General features: G+C 41.8%; 1 protein-coding gene across 4 annotated transcripts in view; it reads right to left on the reverse strand.

Annotated features, from left to right (window-relative positions):
* NAT10 (N-acetyltransferase 10) overlaps positions 1 to 24,391 on the reverse strand; it is a 208,476-nt gene that overhangs the window by 95,808 nt on the left and 88,277 nt on the right. For all 4 annotated transcript variants that reach the window (XM_085884185.1, XM_085884186.1, XM_085884187.1 and 1 more), the window contains exons 17-21: positions 12,183 to 12,284; positions 1,316 to 1,390; positions 701 to 820; positions 349 to 482; positions 153 to 201 (exon numbers count right to left, since the gene is read on the reverse strand). In XM_085884185.1, the coding sequence (XP_085740311.1) occupies positions 153 to 201; positions 349 to 482; positions 701 to 820; positions 1,316 to 1,390; positions 12,183 to 12,284 (480 nt within the window). The remainder of the gene's footprint in view (positions 1 to 152; positions 202 to 348; positions 483 to 700; positions 821 to 1,315; positions 1,391 to 12,182; positions 12,285 to 24,391) is intronic.

Here is a 24,391-nt window from a genome sequence, read left to right on the forward strand (position 1 = left end):
CATGTCAACAATGCAGGTCTTCCTTCACTTCTCAAAATAGTCAATAATTATTGTTTACTTAAAATAATTTTTTTTACCATTTTCACTCAGGTAAATAATTTTGGCTGGGAGAGGTGTGAGGACAGGCAAGCTAAAAAAAAACAAAAACCCACTGGCGTCTGGCGGAGGTACACGGGGGTATAGCCACCTTTCTTCCAAAACCTGAGGGTGGGAAAACAAAATAAAATAAAAAGAAAACAAGAATTTAATGCTGCAAAAAAATTCACAAGATTCATATTCTCTCAGTCATGTCAATTGAAAGAAAAACCAACAAAATGCTGACATGCAAATGTTTCTTGAAACACTTACTTAAATAAAGAAGCAGTGAGGCCAAAAGATGTTCCCAGGTAGTCCAGTTTCTCAGCGCGGCGTTCTTCAAGCCTGAGAAGCAGTGGAGGCAGGTTCTTTCGTGGAGCCACCACTTCCTCAAGCAAACTCACAGCCTGAAAGGTTCATGGCAGAAGGAAACCGGTGCCCATTTGGGACAAACAGAAAGAAGTGTTGAAAATAAAAAAAAAACACAACAAAATGTCACTTCCAGAGATAGCTCAGCAAGAGGACTAATAAGGAAGACAACAAAGTAAAAATAATAAAAAAATAACAAAAGAAAGAAAAATTTGATGAAAATTTTTTTTATTTTTATTTTTAATGAAGCACATACCTCACTGGACACAGTCTCAATTTCTGAAGGCACATCAATACCCGATTCATCACTCAGACAAGGAAACTTTCCCTCATAGTACATCTGCAAGAGCTGCAGAGCCCGGCTGCCATAACCCATCTGGAAGAGAGTGGTCCAAAATTCCTTCAAGGGGAAATACGGCATCATCATCATCATCATCATCATCATCATAGCATTTGATCATGGATCCAGTCATTCAGGTTATTGCTCAGTTGTTTTGAAGTCCTGATAGTTAATAAGTCCTGCTGCTGTGCACTCTGTGGGTTAGGGAAGAATTTGTAATTTGGCAATGGTGCAGGTGATAGCTTGCCTACTCTTCACAAAGGACACTGTAGGATCTTTAACATGCACAAACTGCCAGCCTAATTGGAATTGGTCACATGGTCACCTATTGGCGTAGAGCTTGGGTGGCTCAACAGTTATGGTAGCGGAGGTAAAAGGCCGTGATCCGACCCAGAGTTGTGGACTCACCTGACCTCTATGGTCATTTTAACAATACTCACAGGATTTGAACTGGGCAACCAGAGCGACTGGCCGACCGTTACAATATATTGGCATATACAGTATCTTTAGAAAGGTTTGAAGTAATCTTACCCTCTGATAGTCTGGATGCACAGCAATTCTGATAACCCTGCCTCCAGAAAGACTTGCAAAGTCAGGATCTTGAAACTGAAAAAAAAATAGACGCACATTAAATTTATCAAAGTAATTAAATACGAGTCCCATTAAAAGAAACCTACACACAGGAGGAGATCATTAGCCCCAGAAATGCCTGTGCAATGGTTGCCTGTCTCTGCTCTATCCTTTAAAATGCTCAGCATCAAGTGGGGGAGGTGGGAAAATACATTTTTGTGCCATGGCTGATAATTCCCCATCTACAGAAGTGGTCAGAGTAAACCACTTGCACTGCTGCATGTGTAAAGGTGAAAATCGTATGTGGTCTTCTACCCTCCCACACCTCCACTTTGCAGTGGGGAGAGGGGTGGATTTTATTTTTTGTGCCTATGACCTGACCCAGGATACTATCAACACACATGCACCTACAAGGGCACTCAGTAGAGCGCATACCTCTGCCACGTAATGCCTGATCCAGTAGAATATATCTGGCCCAATACATTTATGAAAAATCATGCTATATATTGTTTTTGGCCCCATCTCTCATTGGTGAAGAATCTCTTGTAAGAATTAAATAATTCTCATATCCAGATCTGGATTTGGATCTTCACGAAAATTGAATCAATTCTTCCTCGTCACACACCCAACATGCCCACCAAATTTTATCCGGATAGGTCCACAACTTTCTGAGATATCCTGCACAAAGACATACAGACAAACAAACAAAAAACAGAGGGGTGAAAACAACGTCCTTCACCTTCGGTGGCAGAGGTAATTGATTTTATGTTCAAACAGAAGCACAAACAACATAACATGGAAAAACGTCATAAAAGATGCCTATATGAAGTCTACACCCCCCTCACAAAATTTTCACATTTTGTTGCCTTATAGCCTGAAATCAGACTTTTTCCACCTTCACAAATCGTAACTCACAGCTTCCAAGTGAAAAACAAATTTTCCAAGTTACGGAAAATTAATCAAAAACTACAAAACTACAGATACATGACAGAAGTAAATGGACATCATGATTTTCAAAGAATTTATTTATTGAACATTTGAAGAGCATTTGATCCATTTTAACACATTACACTAGTATTTGGTAGACTTGCCATTTGCAGATTTCAATGCTTTTACTCTTTCAGACAAAGAACTAACGAGTTCTGAAATTTTATCTTGTGGGATATCTGCCCAGGCTTCACGCAAAAGGTTTCGCAATTCTGCCCGTGATGTTGGTCTCCTCGATTTTTTTCCGCACAGCTCGATCCAATATGGCCCAGAGGTGTTCAATGGGATTCATGTCAGGAAACTGACTTGGCCATGGAAGTCGCTTGATCCCATTTCTGTCCTGCCATTCTTTGGTCTTTTTTTGTAGTGTGGCATGCAGCTCCATCTTCCATGAACCGTTTTTGACCATCTGATCAGTGGAGAAGACTGGGAGACGTCCATCCTCAAGGATAGAAATGTGTGTCGTAGTGTTGATGTTGCCAACACACTCCACAAGCTCTGACCGACTAGCGCTCCAGATTGCTCCCCACACCATCACTGAAAAACCACCGCGTTTGACAGTTGGCTGCAATCTGTTCAAAGAGAACTCTTGACTGGGAAGTCTCCAGACCCATACGCGTCCACTGTCAAAAAATTGAGCAAATTGGGACTCATCTGAAAAAAAACGACAGTTTGCCAAAACTCCAAGGGTCTGGTGGCCCTCTCGTCAGCCTACTTCTTTCTCCTTTGAATGCTCAGTGGTCTAAGAAGAGATTTTCTCCGAGCTGCTCTCCCATAGTAGCCCAGTCGATGAAGGTAACGCACAGCAGTCCTTGAGCTAACTTGGACCTCCTCTGCAACATCTGCTGCCTTGCAACGGGGAGTTTTCTCATTGGACCACTTGACAGCTCGAAGACACCTTTCTGAGGGCCCAGGTCGACCAGAACGGGAAGGTGTGAATTCCTTGCCTTCGCTGGTGAATTGCACAATCACCCGATTGATCATAGAAAGTGCAATGTCAAGGTTCTGAGCTATCTGATACTGGCTGACTCCACATTCCGATTGGCAAACAATTCGTCTTCTCTGAAAATTGCAAAGGTCGTGTGCTCCCTGGGTTCGAGGCGTAGTTAATTGTCGTACACAGCCCAGGAACTCTTTTCTGCAAATAAATAGTTGAATATTAGGACAAATCACTGAGTAAAACTTGCTTTATACAGATGGAATGAATGAATTGAATGTGTCTATTTACTTCTGTCATGTCTCTGTCGAATATCTTGGTTGGATAAGTGTCAATCCCCCTGAGTTAATACTTTGTGGAAGCACCTTTGACAGCAATTACAACTACGAGTCAGTTGGGATAGGTTTCTACCAACTTTACATACCTTCATTGGGAAATATTTGTCCATTCTTCTGCACAAAAGTGTTCAAGCTCAGCCAACTTGCGTGGGGAGCATTAATGGACAGCGATCTTCAAGTCATGCCACAGATTTTCGATTGGATTTGGGTCGGGGCTCTGGATGGGCCATTTATACTTTTGTTCCTTAGCCACTCCAGTGTAGCTTTGGCTGTGGTGATTCGGATCATCGTCATGCTGAAAGGTGAACTTCCATACCAGTTTCAGCTTTCTTGCAGAGGGCAGCAGGTTTTCCTCTAGGATTTTTCTGTGTTTTGCTCCATTCATTTTCCCTTCCATTCTGATAAACGTCACACTCCCTGCTGATGAGAAACATCCCCAGAGCGTGATGCTGCCACCATCATGCGTCAAAGTAGGGATAGTGTTCTTTGGGTGATGTTATGTGTTGGGTTTGCACAAAACGTAACATTTTGCATTCGGCCAAAAAAGATCCAACTTGGTTTCGTCAGACCACAAAACGTTTTACCACATGGCTTCAAAATCTCTGGAATGTTTTTTTGCATACCTCAAACAGGACTCAAGATGGGATTTTTTGAGTAATGGCTTCCTTCCTGCCACACTGCCACACAGGCCAGACTTGTGGAGTGCTTGAGATATTGTTGTCACATGCACACAGTGACTAATCTTTGGCATAAAAACTTGTCACTTTCAAAGGTGCCATTGGAATCATTCCATCTGAAATCACCAAATTTAAGAAAATGTTCCCAGTTGACCCCCTCAGATTTACTTCAAACTTTCATAAAATAGTTCCCAGGTATCAAAATTAAGCTGCGTAAAATTTTAGGTCCATCGATGCGGTCAATTCAGAGATATTGAGGGTTGAAAATGTGGTTGTGTCCCTATTTTTTATGGTCGTTGCGAGCATCACTAAATGAACGGCTACTTTTAAACTCCCACAACTTTTTAAATATTAATGCTGGAGCCTTGAAATTTTCAGAGATTATTCTTCTATAACTGCTCTGTAAGAAACAAACATAAAACGGAGTATACCTCTATTAATTTTTATGACCTGATCAGTTGAAATCCACAAAAAAAATGTTGGTTTTGTATGAAGACCCAACTTTGAGACCCATATATATATATATATATATATATATATATATATATATATATATATATATATATATATATATATATATATATATATATATATATATATATATATATATATATATATATATATATATAGTTTGACTCGGCTGGATTCAGGTTTGAACTGCCGACCTGCCAAACTCAGAGTGGATACTTTAACCATTAAACCCCAGAGTCTGGTAATAAGAATGATAATAATAATAATAATAACAACAGTAGTAATAATAATAATAATAATAATAATAATAATAACTAGAACTGCCACTTTATAACTGCTGGCAGTGATGACCGGGTACCCAGTCCGTCCACCTTTGACACAACTGACACAACGTGAGACTTAAATCATAGTCGCAAAGTTTCGCATTTATCGGATAAGCGGTGCCGGAGAAAACATTATTTAATGGTGATACAAACACAGGCCTGCTTCGAGACGGCGCGGAACAGACGAGTTACGAACCGGGCAGCACAAAGCGTTCAATTTCCTGATTACTGGCGACCAGATTCAAATAATTAAATAATTCTGGCTGCCAAACCACACGGCCGATCAGGTTGAAATTTTAAACTTTTGTTTCACATGTAGCCTAAATTATAAATATGAAGTTTCGCATATATAGAAGTAGTGGTTCCAGAGTAAACATGAATTAATATTTATCCTTCAATCTAAGATGGCGGCCAAACCATGTGACGTGTGACCTCATAATTTTTACCATGTATGCAGATATCATGGAGGATGACAGACGCAAATTTTCGCTTCGATAGGTTAAGCAGTTCCAGAGAAAACATTATTTAATATTTTTCTTAAATTCAACATGGCTGCCAAACCATGTGACCTATCAATTAGAAATTAACAAACTTGTATTCCCTACTCATGTGCAATAGGGGTGTGAAGTTTCCCTTGATCAGATCAGGTGTTCTGGAGAAGAAGATGTTTGAAGGTTTTAAGGTAAATTCAAGATGGCCGCCAAACCATGTGACCAATCAAGAACAAATTAACAAACTTGAGAAAGGACCTCATGGGGAATAGATGTGTGAAGTTTCCGGCTTAATCTGTCTTGCCTTTCTGGAGAAGAAGATTTTTAAAATTTATTCATTTTCAATCCAAGATGGCTGACGAACCATGTGACCTATGACATCAGAAATTTATATTCTGCTTCCAACTGGGTATTGGAACACGTTTGTAAAGTTTCGTGTTAATCGGTAAAGGTGCGTTTTTCTATCCAAGATGGCCGCCAAACCATGTGACGTGTGATGTCATAATTTTTACCATGCGTGCATACACGATGGTAGATGATAATTACAAATTTTCGATTCGTTTGGTTCAGCGGTTCCAGAGAAAACATTATTTAATATTTTTCTTAAATCCAAGATGGCGGCCAAACCGTCTAACGTATGAATTCGAAATTAACAAACTTATATCGCCTACGTGTCCCGAATATAGTTCTGAAATCTCCCCTTCATCCAACCAGCGCTTCTGGAGAAGAAGATGTTTGGAGGTTTTAGGGTTTTTTCAAGATGGCCGCCGAACCATGTGACCGATCAAGAACAAATTAACAAACTTGAGAAAGGACCTCATGGGGAATATATGTGTGAAGTTTCGTCTTCATCTGTCTTGCCCTTCTGGAGAAGAAGATTTTTAAAATTTATTCATTTTCAATCCAAGATGGCTGCCGAACCTTGTGACCTATGATATCATAAATTTAAATTCTGCTTTCCATCGTCGACCCGAACAAGTGCGTGAAGTTTCGTGTAAATCGGATAAAGTCTATTTTTCTATCCAAGATGGCCGCCAAACCATGTGACTTCTGAGGTAAAAAATTTTTTACCATGTATGCAGACTTGAGCGAGGAAGGCACTTGCAAATTTTCGCTTTGATGGCTTGTGAAATACCAGAGAAAACATTATTTAATATTTTTCTTAAATCCAACATGGCGGCCAAACCATGTGACCTATCACTTTGAAATTAACAAACTTGTATCGCATACATGTCACGAATATAGTTCTGAAATCTCGCCTTCATTGGACCAGCGCTTCTGGAGAAGAAGATGTTTGAAGGTTTTAAGGTTTTTTCAAGATGGCCGCCAAATTATGTGACGTATCAACAACAAATTAACAAACTTGAAAGAGGACCTCAGGGGGAATGTGCCTGTAAAGTTTCGCCTCAATCTGCACAGCCGTTCTGGAGAAGAAGATTTTTTTAAAAAAACACTAAAAAACAAGATGGCGGCCGAATTACGTCATCAATGACGTCAAAAAAACCATTTTTGACGATGAATTTTGGTGTAGATGATGCTCAGAATTTTTCAGATTTTTCCTATATGGCGTTCTACTTGACGAATTTTCACCGGTATATCACTTCACCTATGACGTCACGAAAAATCACACGTGTTCCCCAGAGGGAGCTTAGTAAAATGTATCAAACGAAAATTTTTTCCATTGCACGGTTTCCGAGATACAGATGTCCAAAGTTTATCGCTTTTTTCAAGATGGCGACCGTACCACGTGACCAATGACGTCATAATTATAACGTGATTTTGCTATCAAAAAAGATACATACTATGGTGAAAATTTCCTGTCGATCGGACTTAGTATTCCAGAGAAAATGATTTTTAAAGCGAAAAAGGGTGCAAAATGCCGGCGGAAAAATAATAATAATAAAAATAATAATAATGCGTAATAATAAACAGAAGAAAAACAATAGGGTACCCTGTACTCACAGGGTACCCTAATAATGTTTCCCAGCAATGAACTTCAATGCAGGAAGAAACTGTTTGGTCCATAAAAGCCTGTACTCTGATTGCCAAGTTACGATTGTTTGTCTGTGTGCTGTCGTTTATAAAAGCTGAGCATCACGGAAGGAAGCTACAAATACCATTTTATTATTTTAAGACTTTGGTATGACTCTGTTCGGGTTTGAACCACCGACTCCTCAGACTAAGAGCAGACACACCAAACATTGCACTTCCAAATCTAAATGAATCTCCTGTGCCATTAAATATGGCTTGCTGCTTTGGGCAAGTAGCGCCGTTTCTCATTTTGGTTGCAAACTTTGGCCTGCAATTTTTGAAAATGAAAAAAGAATTTATCGTGGAAATTCAAATGAAAAAAACATCCTCCATCACCATGGAAAAATAAAATGTCACTTTCTCCTGTACCATACGTGCATCACTGCACGATTTGGATTTTGACATCTTTGCCATATCACAGTAAGCGCTTTGTGACATTTGGCAAATGTCAAATGGTATTTGGATTTTGTGGTGCATGAGCATTGCACTGTTTTGGCATGCGTGTGAGAATAAGAAAGGGAAAGGGCTTTTGTGTAATTTTGCAGTTGCTCGTTTGGCAAATCTTGTCCTTCAGTCGATCACAGTAGAGTTTCATGACTTACAAGTCATGAATCAAGATATCTTGATTCAACTGCTCATGGTCTGCAAAATCATGGAGGGACCTGAGCACATTATAAATTTGGTATCAAGACTGGTGCGAGGTTTGTGAAAGTACATCTTCAGGAATACCCAGCCATTTCTGGCTTACTTGGTAAATACCAGTTTTCCTCATGGGATGACGGTTGGGCTATATTGTGGCATGACCTTGTCACCTAGTATTTTCACGTTTGAAGTACGTTTGTGTGTTCCAAGTGAAGTCACTTGTACTGACTCAATTTAGCTTAAGGTTAAGAGGAAGTGATGCAATACATCTTATGGGGGTCTGGTGGGTGCATCATGTGACTTGGAATTCTGCTGCAGTCGCTGTTGTGGTAGTATAGGCTGGAACACAAACTCCCACATTTTGGAGTCTTTTCTCTCTCCCACAGACTGTAAAACCCAAGGGGGTTAACATATTTTGGGGGCTCCTCTGGGATTCTGCGGCGGGAGACAGTGACACATCGGGGCATCGTTCCACAGACATAATGAAACCCTTAACAGAAGAACTCCAACTTGATCTATTGAGTCATATCCATGGTTTGACTTTGGAGAAATTGAAACCTGTAACAGAGTGGCGAAGAATTAAATCACTAGATGAGGACTCTCATCTGAAAACTGTACGGGCAGTAGCAAAAGCTTTAAAATATGACGAAGAAAAGGAAGATGGTGGTCTGGCATGCCTATTTCACAGGATAGAGTCACGAACAGAACAGGAGACTGACCAAAATACAAACAAACATGGAGGACAAACTCCTCCACCACTAACTGTTGGGCCCAGAACATATGCACAACTAATGAATCCAGGCCCATGCTGGAGGAGGGACTTTAAGATTACTGGGTAAATCAGAAATGCTCAGGCTTTTGTGCCTTATATTCCCCACAATGACAGATTAATAAAGGTTTTTGTCAGGGTTCTCCAGAAAGGGAAATTATGAAAGCAGTAATTCCTGGAATTGAGCCGGGTCTGCATCTTTGGAGTTATTTAGAGAGCCAAAGGGACTTGACGATGGCAATGCCAGGAAAATAATTTGGACTCATTATGAAGACCCACGAGCAACAGAACTGTACCAATTACTGGGCAATGCTATGTAAAATGGGAAGAAAGGACCACAGGAGTTTCAATTGAGAATGTTAGATCATCATCAAAAATGATCCTATTCACCTCACAGAAGGAAGAATCTGATCTAAGTTTATTATCCAGCACTTTTGAACTCAATGTTCTTTGGATGAGCAACAGAAACAGTTGGTTTGGGACTTAAGAGAAGAGCGTGACACATTCTCCCATGACAGTGAAGACGGCGGATGCATTGCAGAGTTGCAAATAGTCATCAAACTGTTGGACCATACACCACGACAGAGAACTTGCACATCGATTCCCAATTCTGAAACCTGTCTGCCAGGTGGTGAAGGATTACAGATATGAGGTACGAGAAAAATATTTTCATGACCTTGATCATCAGTACCTGAAGTGATAATTTGATTATCCTGGCAGCCTGTAAAGGCCATCAGGACCATGCATACAGAGGCTTGTTCCCAGGTTATTGGTGTTGGCTTTGTGCCTGGTGAAAGGAGTACAGCAGGAATGTTGTTTGGCTTCCTTTCCATTTGTTGTCAACAATGATGTTCTGGTACAATGGGTACCAGAATTTGTGGGGGTATTCAGGATTTGAGATTGTAGGTTAAGACAAGTCAGACGCTGAACTTTCTGGTGTGCATGGATGATCTTACATTCTTTTTCTTGTGGAAAAGTCCTCCCTGTAGGCAGCAGTTCAAATTTGAATATATTTTTGAAATACAAGCCTGGTGTGGGCTTAAGATATGAACGTCCTGAGTTCAAGCCCCGACCATGCCGTTAATCAACACTCGATGGGTCGACTCAGACCATCATCCTTCTGAGGTAAACAAAACAAGTACAAGCTCTAGGAAAAAAGCCATTTGACTATCCTGCATCAGTGGTGACCCATCTAGTATTGTGCCCCTTAGCTAATGAAACCGCCTCGGCAGCGATAAGCCCCTCACAGCGCAAAAGGAATGACGACTTGCTTTTTGGGGGGGGGAGGGAGGGTTTGGTAATACAATACCAGTCATCGGATTCACAAAGCCTGCTTTTGAGTACAACACCACAGATATAGTTGGCATGGGTTCACAAAATTCAGAAAAGGCAGAAGGTCAAACATTTCCCCTGTTCACCAGCTTCCATTTATAACTGATACATGCTTTCATTTCCAAGTTATAGATTGATGTTTGAGCTGAATTAATGAGACGAGTTGAAGCACGTTTTATTTCAACACCATATCAACACCTGTGCAGGTGTGAGGGTAGCATCCCAATCATGCACAACTGTACAAGATGCTTATGGGTTTTTTTTTTCCCCTCCTAAACACCTGACAGAAGAAATTGCAGCATGACGAAGATGCATCCTTAGGAGGATTTTGAGCTGAAAACATTGTGCCTCGAGGCAGAATTTATTTGAATCATTCATACTTTGTCTGATGTAACAGCTTACCGTTGGTATCCAAATTAGTTGTTCACATCGCTGGCTGACTTGCATATCAAGAAGTCATTGTTCCCAGGTTTGCAAACATTTCCACCAACTTCTCACCATTAGCAGAAGATGCTCTTGTCAATGTGATTTCCTATCTTCCTCTGGATCGGTTGTTGCTGTCCTTATCCTCTCCCCTCCTCGGTCTTTAGCTCATGTTTATATGCTTCTTTTGCCCCATTATTGTTAAGGTATAATTTACTCTCATAAGTTGCACAGGCAACTATTTACCATTCACTGATGTCAGCATATCTGATTGCTTACCTTTTGTTACCTCCACCATCTGCAACAGATGGAGATAATGTTTTCACCTCTGTCTGTCTGTTTATGTACAGGATATCTCAAAAGAGTTGCACACTGATTCGGATGAAACTTGGTGAGCAGGTTGGGTGTGTGACAATGACTAATTGATTCCATTTTGGTGAAGATCCAGATTCAGGTGGAGGTACAAGTGCTCCACCAAGTGGCCATGTAGTTCCAAATTGCATTATTCTCCAAACCTTGTCTTTTATCGGAAAAAGAAAAACCAAACATTTTATAACATTGTGAGAAGCAAAGATGCTTTGATAATGAAAGTTGAGTCGTTATTGTACAACTCGATTTTAAAGAGTACCCTAGGATTCGGTGCTGGGTCCATCTCTTTCTCTCTCTTTCTCTCTCTCTTTCTCTCTCTCTCTTTCTCTCTCTCTTTCTCTCTCTCTTTCTCTCTCTCTCTTTCTCTCTCTCTCTCTCTCTCTCTCTCTCTCTCTCTCTCTCTCTCTCTCTCTCTCTCTCTCTCTATCTCTCTCTCTCTATCTCTCTCTCTCTCTCTCTCTCTCTCTCTCTCTCTCTCTCTCTCTCTCTCTCTCTCTCTCTCTCTCTCTCTCTCTCTCTCTCTCTCTCTCTCTCTCTCTCTCTCTCTCTCTTATATGATTGGTCGACAACAAATCATGGAGGTTAGGAAAATAATTGGACATTTCATTTTCCTCTGAAAATTCTCGATAAACCTTTCACCAGATCACTAATGGATTATATATTGCTTGCCTTTTCATTCAGCTGAACCCATTTTCAGTAGAAGTACACCATAACCATCTTTAATTGAACTCAAATTAGTAATTTTTGTTTAATCAAAATACCAAGCTGTTTCAATGCATACTGCACAACAGCAAGAAGCCAAGCAGCTTGATAGTTATGCTGAATGGCACAGAGTTCCAGCTGTGACTGAAGTGACCTTGTATGTGCTTGACAGTGTTCCCTGCTGTTTGTCAGGGTTATCACCACTGGCACATTGTTTGAAACTGGAACATAAAGCAAGTACATCAATAAAAGATGCCATGGCCTTTACTGTTGCATGCCGAAAAGACCGAGACAATCCGTGAAACGTTTTCGGTGGATTTCGCAAACGGAAAATACCTGCTCTGAGATGGTCCAAGGAATAAGATCACCAGCTGCACGTTTGCCACGAGAGAGGCTGTTCATGATGGTCTGTTTGGAGATCTCACCCTCCAAGCAAACCTAAAGGGGCATGGCATTCTTCTTAAAAAAAACAGCTGAGTGTCACTTGCATTCTTTACATTTAACTTGAAAACCAAAGGATATATAAAACAACAACCATGCACGACAGGTCTGCACCTCAAAGCAAATGCATAGTCAAATAAAAAAAGCCAACTGGATAATGGACAAGCACAAAACATTACTCTTTTTAACGAATCACACACTACAAGCTGAGTCCAAAAAGATAAAGATTGCATAATTTACAGCCAGGATTGCAAGTGGCATAAAGTGGAGAAATATATAATGTACGGGATACACATTTTTCATGCAACACCAACTCCATTACATATCGCTAATGGTTATATATTTACTCATTACACATTCTTAATTGAAGACATTTTTGTTAAAGTCGATTTAATCCATACCGCACAATTCCTGGACCTACAGTGGGGAGAAGAAGTATTTGATACACTGCCGATTTTGCAGGTTTTCCAACTTACAAAGCACGTAGAGGTCTGTAATTTTTATCATAGGTACACTTCAACTGTGAAAAACAGAATCTAAAATAAAATCTTGAAAATCACATTGTCTGATTTTTAAATAATTAATTTGCATTTTATTGCATGAAATAAGTATTTGATACATCAGACAAACAATTTAATATTTGGTACAGAAACCTTTGTTTGCAATTCCAGAGATCAGACGTTTCCTGTAGTTCTAAACCAGGTTTGCACAGACTGCACCAGGGATTTTGGCCCACTCCTCCATACAGATCTTCTCCAGATCCTTCAGGTTTCGGGGCTGTCGCTGGGCCACACAGACTTTCAGCTCCCTCCAAAGATTTTCTATTGGGTTCAGGTCTGGAAACTGGCGAGGCCACTCCAGGACCTTGAGATGCTTCCAACGGAGCCACTCCTTAGTTGCCCTGGCTGTGTTTCGGGTCGTTGTCATGCTGGAAGACCCAGCCACGCCCCATCTTCAATGCTCTTGTTGAGGGAAGGAGGTTGTTGGCCAAGATCTCGTGATACATGGCCCCATCCATCCTCCCCTCAATACGGTGCAGTCGTCCTGTCCCCTTTGCAGAAAAGCATCCCCAAATTATGATGTTTCCACCTCCATGCTTCACGGTTGGGATGGTGTTCTTGGGGTTGTACTCATCCTTCTTCTTCCTCCAAACACGGCGAGTGGAGTTTAAACCAAAAAGCTCTATTTTGGTCTCATCAGACCACATGACCTTCTCCCATGACCTGTCTGGATCATCCAGATGGTCATTGGCAAACTTCAGATGGGCCTGGACATGCGCTGGCTTGAGCAGAGGGACCTTGCGTGTGCTGCAGGATTTTAATCCATGACGGCGTAGACGGCGTAGTGTGTTACTTATGGTTTTCTTTGATACTGTGGTCCCAGCTCTCTTCAGGTCATTGACCAGGTCCTGCCGTGTAGTTCTGGGCTGATCCCTCACCTTTCTCATGATCATTGAGGCTCCACGAGGTGAGATCTTGCATGGAGCCCCAGACCGAGGGAGATTGACTGTTATCTTGAACTTCTTTCATTTTCTAATAATTGCGCCAACATAACAGTTGTTGCCTTCTCACCAAGCTGCTTGCCTATTGTCCTGTCGCCCATCCCAGCCTTGTGAAGGTCTACAATTTTGTCCCTGATGTCCTTCGACAGCTCTCTGGTCTTGCCCATTGTGGAGAGGTTGGAGTCTGATTGATTGGATGTGGACAGCTGTCTTTTATGCAGATAACGAGTTCAAACAGGTGCAGTTGATACAGGTAATGAGTGGAGAATGGGAGGGCTTCTTAAAGACAAAACTAACAGGTCTGTGAGAGCCGGAATTCTTACTGGTTGGTAGGTGATCAAATACTTATTTCATGCAATAAAATGCAAATTAATTATTTTAAAATCATACAATGTGATTTTCAGGATTTTTGTTTTAGATTCCGTCTTTCACAGTTGAAGTGTACCTCTGATAAAAATTACAGACCTCTACGTGCTTTGTAAGTGGGAAAACCTGCAAAATCGGCAGTGTATCAAATACTTGTTCTCCCCACTGTATAAGGCAATTAAGATACAAATGAGATGTTTGAGATGCAAATATTCCAACAAAACCTAACATTCCTGACATTTTGTTTTAATCATTAAGCTTGCAGGACACATGTAAAACCACACAACTAAAAAGATAGCACAAGTAATAATTTTCAATCTGTTGCTGCTTTTACAACAACTGCAACTACAACAACAATAACCACAACAACAAACGTTTTTAGCCAATTTTCTCTTTCTTGGGGGGGGGGGGGGTAGGTTAAATGGTGGCATTCTACCATATGGATCGATTCAGTGTGTCAGTTTTGCGCAAACCCAAACATTCCACATCATTCTTGAGTTTCAACCTTTTGACTTTTTCTCAATAACATTCTGAGCTCAGGAGTATTTCTTTTTTGTTCTCCATCTTTTTCTTGAAATGAAAACATCTTTTACATATGAAAATCCCAGATTTTGTACCAAATTACCTGTGATCCCACTGCACCTCTTGTGAAACCATCTATAACACTGCTTGCATTGAATTTTCAATCTGCTACTCAGACCTAGCACAAATCCACGAACGCTTATAAACAATGCAATGGATGGTGTATGTGGGCGATGTCTGGGTTGGTGGAGACTGTGGGAGGTCTTTCCTGTTTCAAATGCTTGGAGGTGGCTGGTTTAAGAGCTTTGGTGGACAAAACGATGAAAGGATAAATATCTTTGCTGGATTTGTTATAAGGTGGGGAATCAGTTGAAGAAAGTCGATCATGTTTGTTGGGTGGGTCTCTGATCAGTGCATGCATTGGTGGGGTGTGGGTAGCAAGGGGGGGGGGGGTTCAGCAGGTGTGGGTGAGATGAGGGGTGTGTGGCAGGTGTGGTGGCATGAGGGGTGCAGCATATGTGTAGGCAGCATGAGGGTGCAGCAGGTGTGGTTGGCATGAGGGGTGCAGCAGGTGTGGGTGACGTGAGGGGTGTGGGGGCATGAGGGGTTCAGGTGTGGGCGGCATGAGGGGTGCGGCAGGCAGGTGTGGGCGGAATGAGGGATGCGGCAGGTGTGGGCAGCAGGTGTGGGCGGCATGAAGGAAGACTGCAAGTGCTGCTGCCATTGGAGGTGCAGAGAGAGCAAGCAATAGACTGAGTGTGATGGGTACGGGTGAGAGTGTGGATTAAGGTGGGGGTGGTGAGCTGTGTGGGTTGGTGTTCTTGGGTTGGGGGTTCAAACGGGTGTGATGGCATTGGGGTTGTTGTTGGTGTTGGAAGTGCTATGGGTACAATACGTGATGGGAGTGCTAGGAGTGTGCACAAAGATGGCAGTGCGGATGATTGGGACGGTGGTGCATGTGCGCCTGATGGTGGGAATCGGGTGGGGTGGGGAGGGATGGTGACCAGGGTTTTTCTTTTGTCAGGCATGAAAGCATTGAATCGGCACACTCTCCATTTTGTCACAAGGATACGAAAAATAGAGCTTGTATTATTTTACAGGGGTAGGGGTGGAGGATATTTGATGATGTTTTGTTGGGTTGTGGGTTAATAACATTGGTGGTGGTGCATGCATGGGGTAATGATGTGGGGAGGGTCTGTACAAAACCATTTAAATGGAGGTATGCATTTTTAGGGAAATATTTGAAGGATTTGGGGTGAGAAATGATTTTTAGGGATTCTTCCATGAGTGGGAGTCCGAGCAGATTTCTGGAGTAGAGCGATGGATGGAAACCAGTGGTTGGAGGGGTGGTGTAGGGGAGAGAGATCCCTGCATGGTCATAGTGAGGGTATGCGGTCAAGTGGCAGTGTGCTCAATAGAAGGGAGGGGGGTGAGATTTGCAAGGGTTCTGAAGAAATAAAGTAAGACTTTTTTTTTAAGATTAGAGGTTGAGGATGTGGTTGGATGGTTGGAGAAATAGGGGGTGGTTAATGGAAGGGAAATGTTGAATGTGTTGTGCATGAATGCCAGGAGCTTTAATGGAAAGATGGAAGAGCTGGAAGCTAGGATGGTTGGCGAGGGGTATGGCATAGTTGCTGCATGTAAAATGTGGTGTAATGACCAATCCAACTCGAATGCAGAAATTCAAGGTTACATGGTACATGTGATAAGAGAAAAATAAGAGGCAGCAATGTGGGTGAAAGACAGCATTCTAATCAAGAGGAAGGCAAGACAGGGAGGGAATTAATGGATTTGATTATGTGTGGACAGGGATTAGAGATTGCTAGAAAATTGAAGGATGCATTTATGGGGCTCCTGGTGTGAGGGAAGAGCAGGAAAGATAGATATGGAAAGAATTCAGAAAGGCATGTGACAAGGGAAGAGTATTGATTATGGGGGATTTAAATTTGTCTGGGATACATTTGGTCCAGTGGCAGGGGAGGACACAGCAGATGAGGATTTTTTTTGTCCTAGTCCAGGATTGCTTTTTAACCCAGTTTGGACAAAAGCCCACGAGGAGAGTACAGTGTTGGACCTCTTTTTGTCATGATCGCAATATGCTGGAGGAGGTGGAGGTGGGAGATCATTTGGGGACAAGCGACCACAATATAGTAAGTGCCACTCAATTGTTGAGCAGTAAAGTTTGGGATGGTGGTGTCAGGCTATTGGATTTTAGGATGGCTGTGGAAAGGGGTTGTGGAGTGGCTCGTCGGGTAGCTAACTTGATTGGAACCTGGATTAATGAGAGGAAGCAAAGAGTGGCTGTGAGTGGGAGGATGTCTGGCTGGGAGGTTGCAACTCTAAGTAGTGGTGGGTACCTCAGGGACCAGCACATCAAAGATTTGGATATTGGAGTTAAGAATTATCGGCTTTCCAAATTTGCAGATGACACAAAGCTTGAAAGGAAGGTAGATAACAGAGAGGTGGGAGGGCGGGGGGGGGGATCCGAGAGGGTGCAATGAGATTCAGGAAAGTCTCGATGCTTTGATTGATTGGACAAAGGATTGGCAGATGCATATTAACATAAAGAAATATAAGTGGTGCTGGGATGGGTAAGAATAATGAAAATAGGGATTGCATGAAACAAGGGGCAGTCTTGGAGCATGTCACACAAGAGAAGGATGTATAGGCGGTAATAGATATGGGGGAGGGGTTAGGTACACAGCCAGCAAGTGCCAGATAGCTACAGGTACGGCTAACAGGGTTTTTGGTTGCATTCGTTGGGGGATAAATTATAGATCAAAATAATAAAAAAGAGGGTTGGTAATACTAGAAAGGAGTTTAGTAATTTAGTGTGGTTAAATATTGTGTTTAGATTTTTGTCACTGTGGGAAACCGAATTGTTAATTAAATTTATAACGAGGTAAAATGCCAATTCGCTTCAGTTAGTGCTTTAATAAAGAATTTAATAAATATATGCTGGGAAAGCTAGTAGGGAGGTAGAACACCCACATTCCTCTGTAGTCGTAAAAACCTGAACCTTGCAATACCTTATCTCTTTCCAGATGAGCAGCAAGGAATCAAACAGTCTTTCACCGGGACAATAAGCAAGCTCCGATAACAGAATGCTTGTCATCTGTGTTTGTGATTTTTTAACCTTACAAAGTTCCATCTGTTGTTTCTCCAAGAGGCTTCTTTTTGTTCAGTTAATTTCCTTTGATGTACTAACTATGCCTGGAGGGATCATATTATATATATATATATATATATATATATATATATATATATATATATATATATATATATATATATATATATATATATATACTCGTAATACTCAATCTAAAGTTAAGTTTTTTTCCTGAGAGACTGCTCCAGGCTAGGCTTCCTCGCGTGAGTCTGTGATTTTTACGACTGAATAAACAGCTTAAATTGAACAAAAGGTTTTTCTGTCTTGAGGTGGCCAAAACCGCCACGACAGTCACCACATATAAGAAAGGACATTGCTGCAATGGAGGGTACAGCATGGGGCTACGAGGTTGATTAATAGGGCTAGCTCAACAAAGCTATGAGGAGTGGCTGGAGGAGACACTTTACACATTAAAGAAGAGGTGATTACGAGGGGATCCGATAGAGATGTTCAAGATAATGAAGGGTGAGAACAAGGTAGGTGCAGAATGGAGCTTTTCAGCAGAATGGAGAGTATTTGAACCAGGAGCATAGCTTGAGGGTAAAGAAGATGAGAGAACATTTGTGAGGCAAAGGTTTTTTAGTCAGAGATGTTAATGCGTAGAATGGTCTCCCTGGAAAGGTGGTGGCAGTAGAGGGCGTGGATAGGTTTAAATTGCAATTGTACTGGTACCTAGACGCATGGAAGATAGAGGGGTATGGGATTCTTGGCAGGACTTGTAGATAGCTAGTGTGTGATACAGGCAGGTGGTGGTGCACCAAAACTGCTTGTGTGTGTGATCCTTGTGCTACAACAAAACATAATTTATGTTCACAAAAGCTCAGATTCTCTAATTATTGAACAAACAAAAAAATTATACTTCATAATGAACTTCCAGTTCGAGGTTGCTCCACATGCAAGTCAAATCTCCAGGTGCTCCTTTCACCTCAAAACCAAGTTTTCTGAACCAGATCTTTTTACTGTGATATTTTTTGTCCCGATGTTGTTGTTGTTGTTGTTTGTAATTTCATTGAAAATTTTCCATGAAAAATCGTACCTTCTATCAGTGTTGATTAAATTCATTTTCATGTAGCCTTGCCGATTCCTCAGTCTTGGTTTTATGATTGTTGGTTGTTTTGGTATTTTATTTTTTTCCTATTAATTACCCACCCATCACCCCCCACCCCACCCCCCACCCCCAAAAAAATTCTGTCCCTACTGCCTCTTCAACTTTATCCTATTCCCCCGCACTTCAAAAGCAAGCAGACAAACAACATGATCACTCTACACGATCTCCACGGGTCTCCACAAGATCACTGGTTAGAAGCTGAAGTTGAAATCTTCAATGAATGATGACTACACATCGCCCAACAAAATGTATCACTTTGACAGCAGAATCGATCATCCGGTGAGTGCAGTGCCAACCACAGATGAAGCATCTCCTCATGCTTCTTTGATCCCTGAAAATGACACTCGGCACATTAACTTGAAGGTCAGGAAAGTGACAGGTCCTGATAGTATCAACCCTGGTCTGCTGTAGTCTTGTGTTGATGAATTGTCACCCATTCTAACTTTACTCTTCAACTGGTCACTTCGGCTTTGTAAAATTCCCCACGTTTTGAGAAAAGTCCATAATTATCCCTTTGCCAAAGCGTTCCCCAGTAAGTTGCCGAACTTCCGGTTCCGGGTTTTGATGGATGGCTATTACTCTCAGGAGTCTTTCCCGACTTTCTCAAAGTTAAGTTTCTGGTTGTTACATGTCACGTTTTAACTGTTTATTTTCTGACCTACATGTTACTGTGTGTTCCTAGTTCAGCTTTGTTTCAAAAACAAAGTGGAGGATCTCTTAAGTCTTACTCACGTTGTTGTTCTTCATCTTCTTCTTGTGGACTTTTTTGTTTCACAGCCTACAGTTTTCATCGAAACTTCCTGAAACTTGGCATATATATATATATATATATATATATATATATATATATATATATATATATATATATATATATATATATATATATATATATATATATATATATATATATATATAAAAATACCCTGCGCAGAGAGTAACCATCTCCAACTTTGAAAATTCCTCCTAGAAAAAAAAAGTTACGACGTCAAAATATCTCCGCTAATGAAAATCGCCGAAAAAATTATCTCTGAAACTAGGTATGCTTTTTGAATTCTGTTTGTGGGAATCGAACAGGGCATTAGCAGAGATGAATTACCGCACATATGATACATCACTATGATGTCATATCAATTTTTATGACGTCATTCCTATTTTTTGACATTTTTGGGTTTCACAACCCAGAGTTTTCATCGGATCATCGTGAAACTTGCCATGTATATGCAGAAAGCCCACGCGCAGGCAGTAACCATCTCCGATTTTGGAAATTCTTCCCAAAAAAAAGTTGACGTCATAATATCGCCTATACCATTATCTCCGAAACTAGGCAAGCTGTTTGAATTTTGTTTGCAGGAATCAAGCCGGGCATTAGCACAGATAATTTATCGCAAACCTGAAAAATCACAATGACGTCATATTCGTTTTTATGACGTCATCATTAAGAGGACGAGGATCTTAGCTCATTTGAGCTTGTTATTTGTATTCTCTCCCTATTACCATCAATTCCCATTTCCCATCACCCCCCATCTATCGTTCCTAACTCCACCCTCTGTTGCTTGTCTTAAATTAAAAAATTAAAAAATAATAAAAAACAACAACCGTTTCTCCCTCCATACCCATGAGTACCGATCCTCCTTCTTCTTCTTCTTCTTCTTCTTCTTCTTCTTCTTCATCTCCTTCCTCCTCCTGCCGGCACACCATCTTCCTTCTATTTGAGCTGACCCACTCTGACCATTACCTTCACGATTTCTTCCGACAACCTTCCACTCCCTAATCTTACCGAGTTTTCAAAAATCTATCAAAAAACGAACAATTTTCCTTGGAGCCTTTCTAACTCTCCACCTCCCGAAACCACATGTCTCTCTCTACCCTCTTCCTGGGACTTTTCATCGATCCATCAGTTTCACTCTGCGTTTACCGATCCAAATTCACCATACACCTAAACGATTTTACTTCAACCTTTCCGAATCTTAAGCAATCCGTATTAAAATAAATAAATAAATAAATAAATTCACTTTGAACTATACACCTCCCATAACGACGTGCTACTGCTGGATCTGCCTCTAACCTCTGCATTCACCGATCCAAATTCATCATTCACCTCAATTTTTTTCTTCAACCTTTCCTTTACCTAATCTTATGCAATCTTTATCAAAAAATAAAAATAAAATTAATAATAAATACAATAATAAAATTAGAAAACAGTCTCTTATAATGCTTCATCTTCCTCTTTCACACGTGTGGTTCTCATTACTGTATCATAATTCACTACTTTTCCTATTTCAACAGACTGCTCTCAATTCAACCTTTCCTTCACACCTTGTCTAAAAAATCCAACTGTTACAGCGCTTCTTCTCTCCAATCTCTTAATTCGCCTTTATTGCATCTCTCAAGAAATGTCTTTAATCACATTTCTGAACTAAAACATTTTAAAACTCCAGTTTGCAATGCATATTTTCCAACTTCAGTGCCAATTCACCCCTCACACAGCAACCATCACACTCTTTCCCCCTCCAAGCTTCCCTCTCACCTCTCTCAAAAACTCCCCCCTCACCTCCCTCCACTCACCCTTCTCCCTCCATTCACCCCCCCTCTCTCACCATTCTCAAAGTTGCCCACCCTCACATCCGCAAAGCCGCCTCCTTTCCCTGCCCTCTCTCCTACACCTCATCACTCAACCTCCTCAAATCTTCAACTGCCTTCTGCCCCCTCTCTTAGTACTCTCCACTGTTCCCCAACACAGCACCACAGAGCCTTTTCTCCTCCTCATCCAGCCCCCTCCCCTCACTCTTCTGCAATCCCCCACATTCTTTCAACAACTCTCCTTACCTCCCCCACTCCTCCCTTGTCCTACCCTCCCTGGCACCCAAAGCCTCCTCCCCTCTCTCTTCATGAAGAGTATGGACCTCAAATATCTGGGGCCTTCACTCAAACCAGACATCTTTCGATACAGGTTGCCACTGATAAACTAGACATAATCTGCCTAACAGAAACTTTCCTCCCTCAAGACATCTCTGTCACCAGAGTATCTCTCCCTGGTTACTCGCTCCTCCGGTATGACAGACCTGAGCCTCATCCTGGTGGAGGAGTTACTCTCTTCATCAAAAACTCTATTCCTCACTCTCCATGCACTGCCCTCACTCCCCCGCACCCCCAGGAATACCTCTGGCTACGGCTTCCCCTCCACTCCGACCTCATGTTTATATGTGTGCTGTACTACCCACCAAACAGTGATACCTCAATTTACACCTCACTATCCAAAAACATGGACCAACTTCTATCTTCTCATCCAAACTCTCTCTTCCTCATATGTGGTGACTTAAATTGTCATCATGTCAGTTGGCTGGGTGTGGGCACCTCTCTCACCTGCCATGGCACTTCAGCAAAAGACTTCTGCGACTCATTGGGACTGACTCAATCGGTCAACTTCCCGACCGGGATCTCAACCAATGGTACTCCATCTCTTCTGGATCTGATTTGGACAAATTTCCCTGACAATATCTGCTGTTCTTGCTCCGCTCCAATCGGTTCTTCTGACCGAGTGCTTGTCAAAGTGGACATCTCTCTGGCTGATATTAGAGAATCACATCAGAGCCGTCGAGTCTGGCAATTCACTCAGGCTGACTGGCAGGGTCTCCAAGCAACCAAACTTCCATACTGGTCTCCCATCACTACTTTCTCCAACACAAACTCTTCCTGGGAATTCTTTAAAAGAAACTTGCTCACTCTCTCATGCACAAATTTATCCCCTCTCGGCTTCAGTTGTCCTCCCATTCCACCCACCCATGATTCACTAAAGCTTGTGGTGAGGCAGTTGTCCTGAAACAACTTGCATTTGCCTCATGGAAAGCAAACACAACTGAGGGTAATCTCAGTTCCTTCCATAAAGCTCGGAACAAGTGTGTCTCCACCCTCAGGAGAGCCAGAACACAACATCTTTCTAATCTCAAGTCTGAACTCTCAAACATCTCTCCCTCTTCAAAATCCTGGTGGTGTCTAATCAAATCTGTTTCTGGTGTATGTTCCCCCGTCCATCCCCTCCCATACCTCAAATGGCTGCACTGCTGATACCACACGTGAAAAGGCTGAATGCCTAAACTCGGTGTTTGCGTCTAAATCTTGTGTCCAAAACCCATCGCTTTCTGTATCCACCTTACCCAGTCGCACCCAACTGTCCATGGACTCTGTGTCCTTTTCTTCTGACAAAGTGGAGAGCTTGCTGTCAAACCTCGACACAGATTCTACAACCGGTCCAGACGGCATCAGCCCACGTGTCCTAAAAACCTGCTCCTCTGCTCTTGCTCACCCTCTCTCTGTTCTATTCACCCTCTCATTCACTCAAGGTCATCTGCCGTCTGCTTGGAAATCAGCAAACATTACTACTGCCCTGCATAAAGAAGGTGCAAAAACAGATCCCTGCAACTACAGACCAATCAGCTTTCTCCCAATCATCAGCAAGGTTATGGAATCCATAATCATTTCAGACATTAAATCCTTCCCCTTCTCCAATAGCTTGATTTCCGATCATTAATTTGGTTTCAGACCAAGTCACTCCACTCTGGATCTGTGCTTCTGCTCTCAAAACAATGGATAGAGGTATCAATGCGAGACATGAAATTAGAGCCATATCCCTAGACATATCGCATGTGTTTGACACAGTCTGGCACCCTCTCCTGCTCACCAAACTCTCTTCCCATGATATCCAAGGCAATCTCCACTCATGACTCGCAGACTCCCTCTCCTGTCGCAGCCAACGTGTGGCCCTTACTGGAGTTCCATCATCCCCTCTTCCTGTCCAGGCTGGAGTTCCTCAAGGCAGCGTTTTGGACCCTGTTCTTTTTCTGGTTTTCATCAATGATCTCTTCGACGAGCTGGAAAATCCTCTTTATCTCTTTTCTGATGACTCCACCCTCTGTCATACCATCTGTTATCCCTCAGACCGGCAAGCAGCAGCTTCTTCGCTCTCTGCAGATCTGGATAAAATCACAAACTGGTCCAACACGTGGAACATGTCTGTCAAGTTCTGTACTGCCTGAAATCTGTTCTTTCTGCCTCACTTGACCCATATCAGTTTGCCCATCGCTGTATTCGATCAGTTGATGATAGTGTTTCATTCATTCTCCATCAAGTGCTAAACCATCTCCATAAACAGATGCCTACCAATGCTAGGTTACCTTTCTTCGATTTTAGTTCTGCTTTCAACACGATTTCACCTCAAACTTCATTTTCAACTTGATGCACTTGGTAGTGAAGGTTTGATTTGCAACTGTATTTTGGATTTTCTTTGACAGACTACAGGTGTTCAAAATTGGTTCGAAAATTTCTCAGACAATCACCCTGAACATTGGAGCACCTCAGAGCTGCATTTTATCGCCGATGTTATATTCATTGTTCATGATGGTGTCGTATCATCTGACTGGTGATGAAATGTGCAGAGATTA

This window comes from Eptatretus burgeri, chromosome 6, assembly GCF_056783735.1.
Source record: "Eptatretus burgeri isolate ZD-2024b chromosome 6, Ebu_testis_v1, whole genome shotgun sequence".
NCBI classification, from domain to species: domain Eukaryota; kingdom Metazoa; phylum Chordata; class Myxini; order Myxiniformes; family Myxinidae; genus Eptatretus; species Eptatretus burgeri.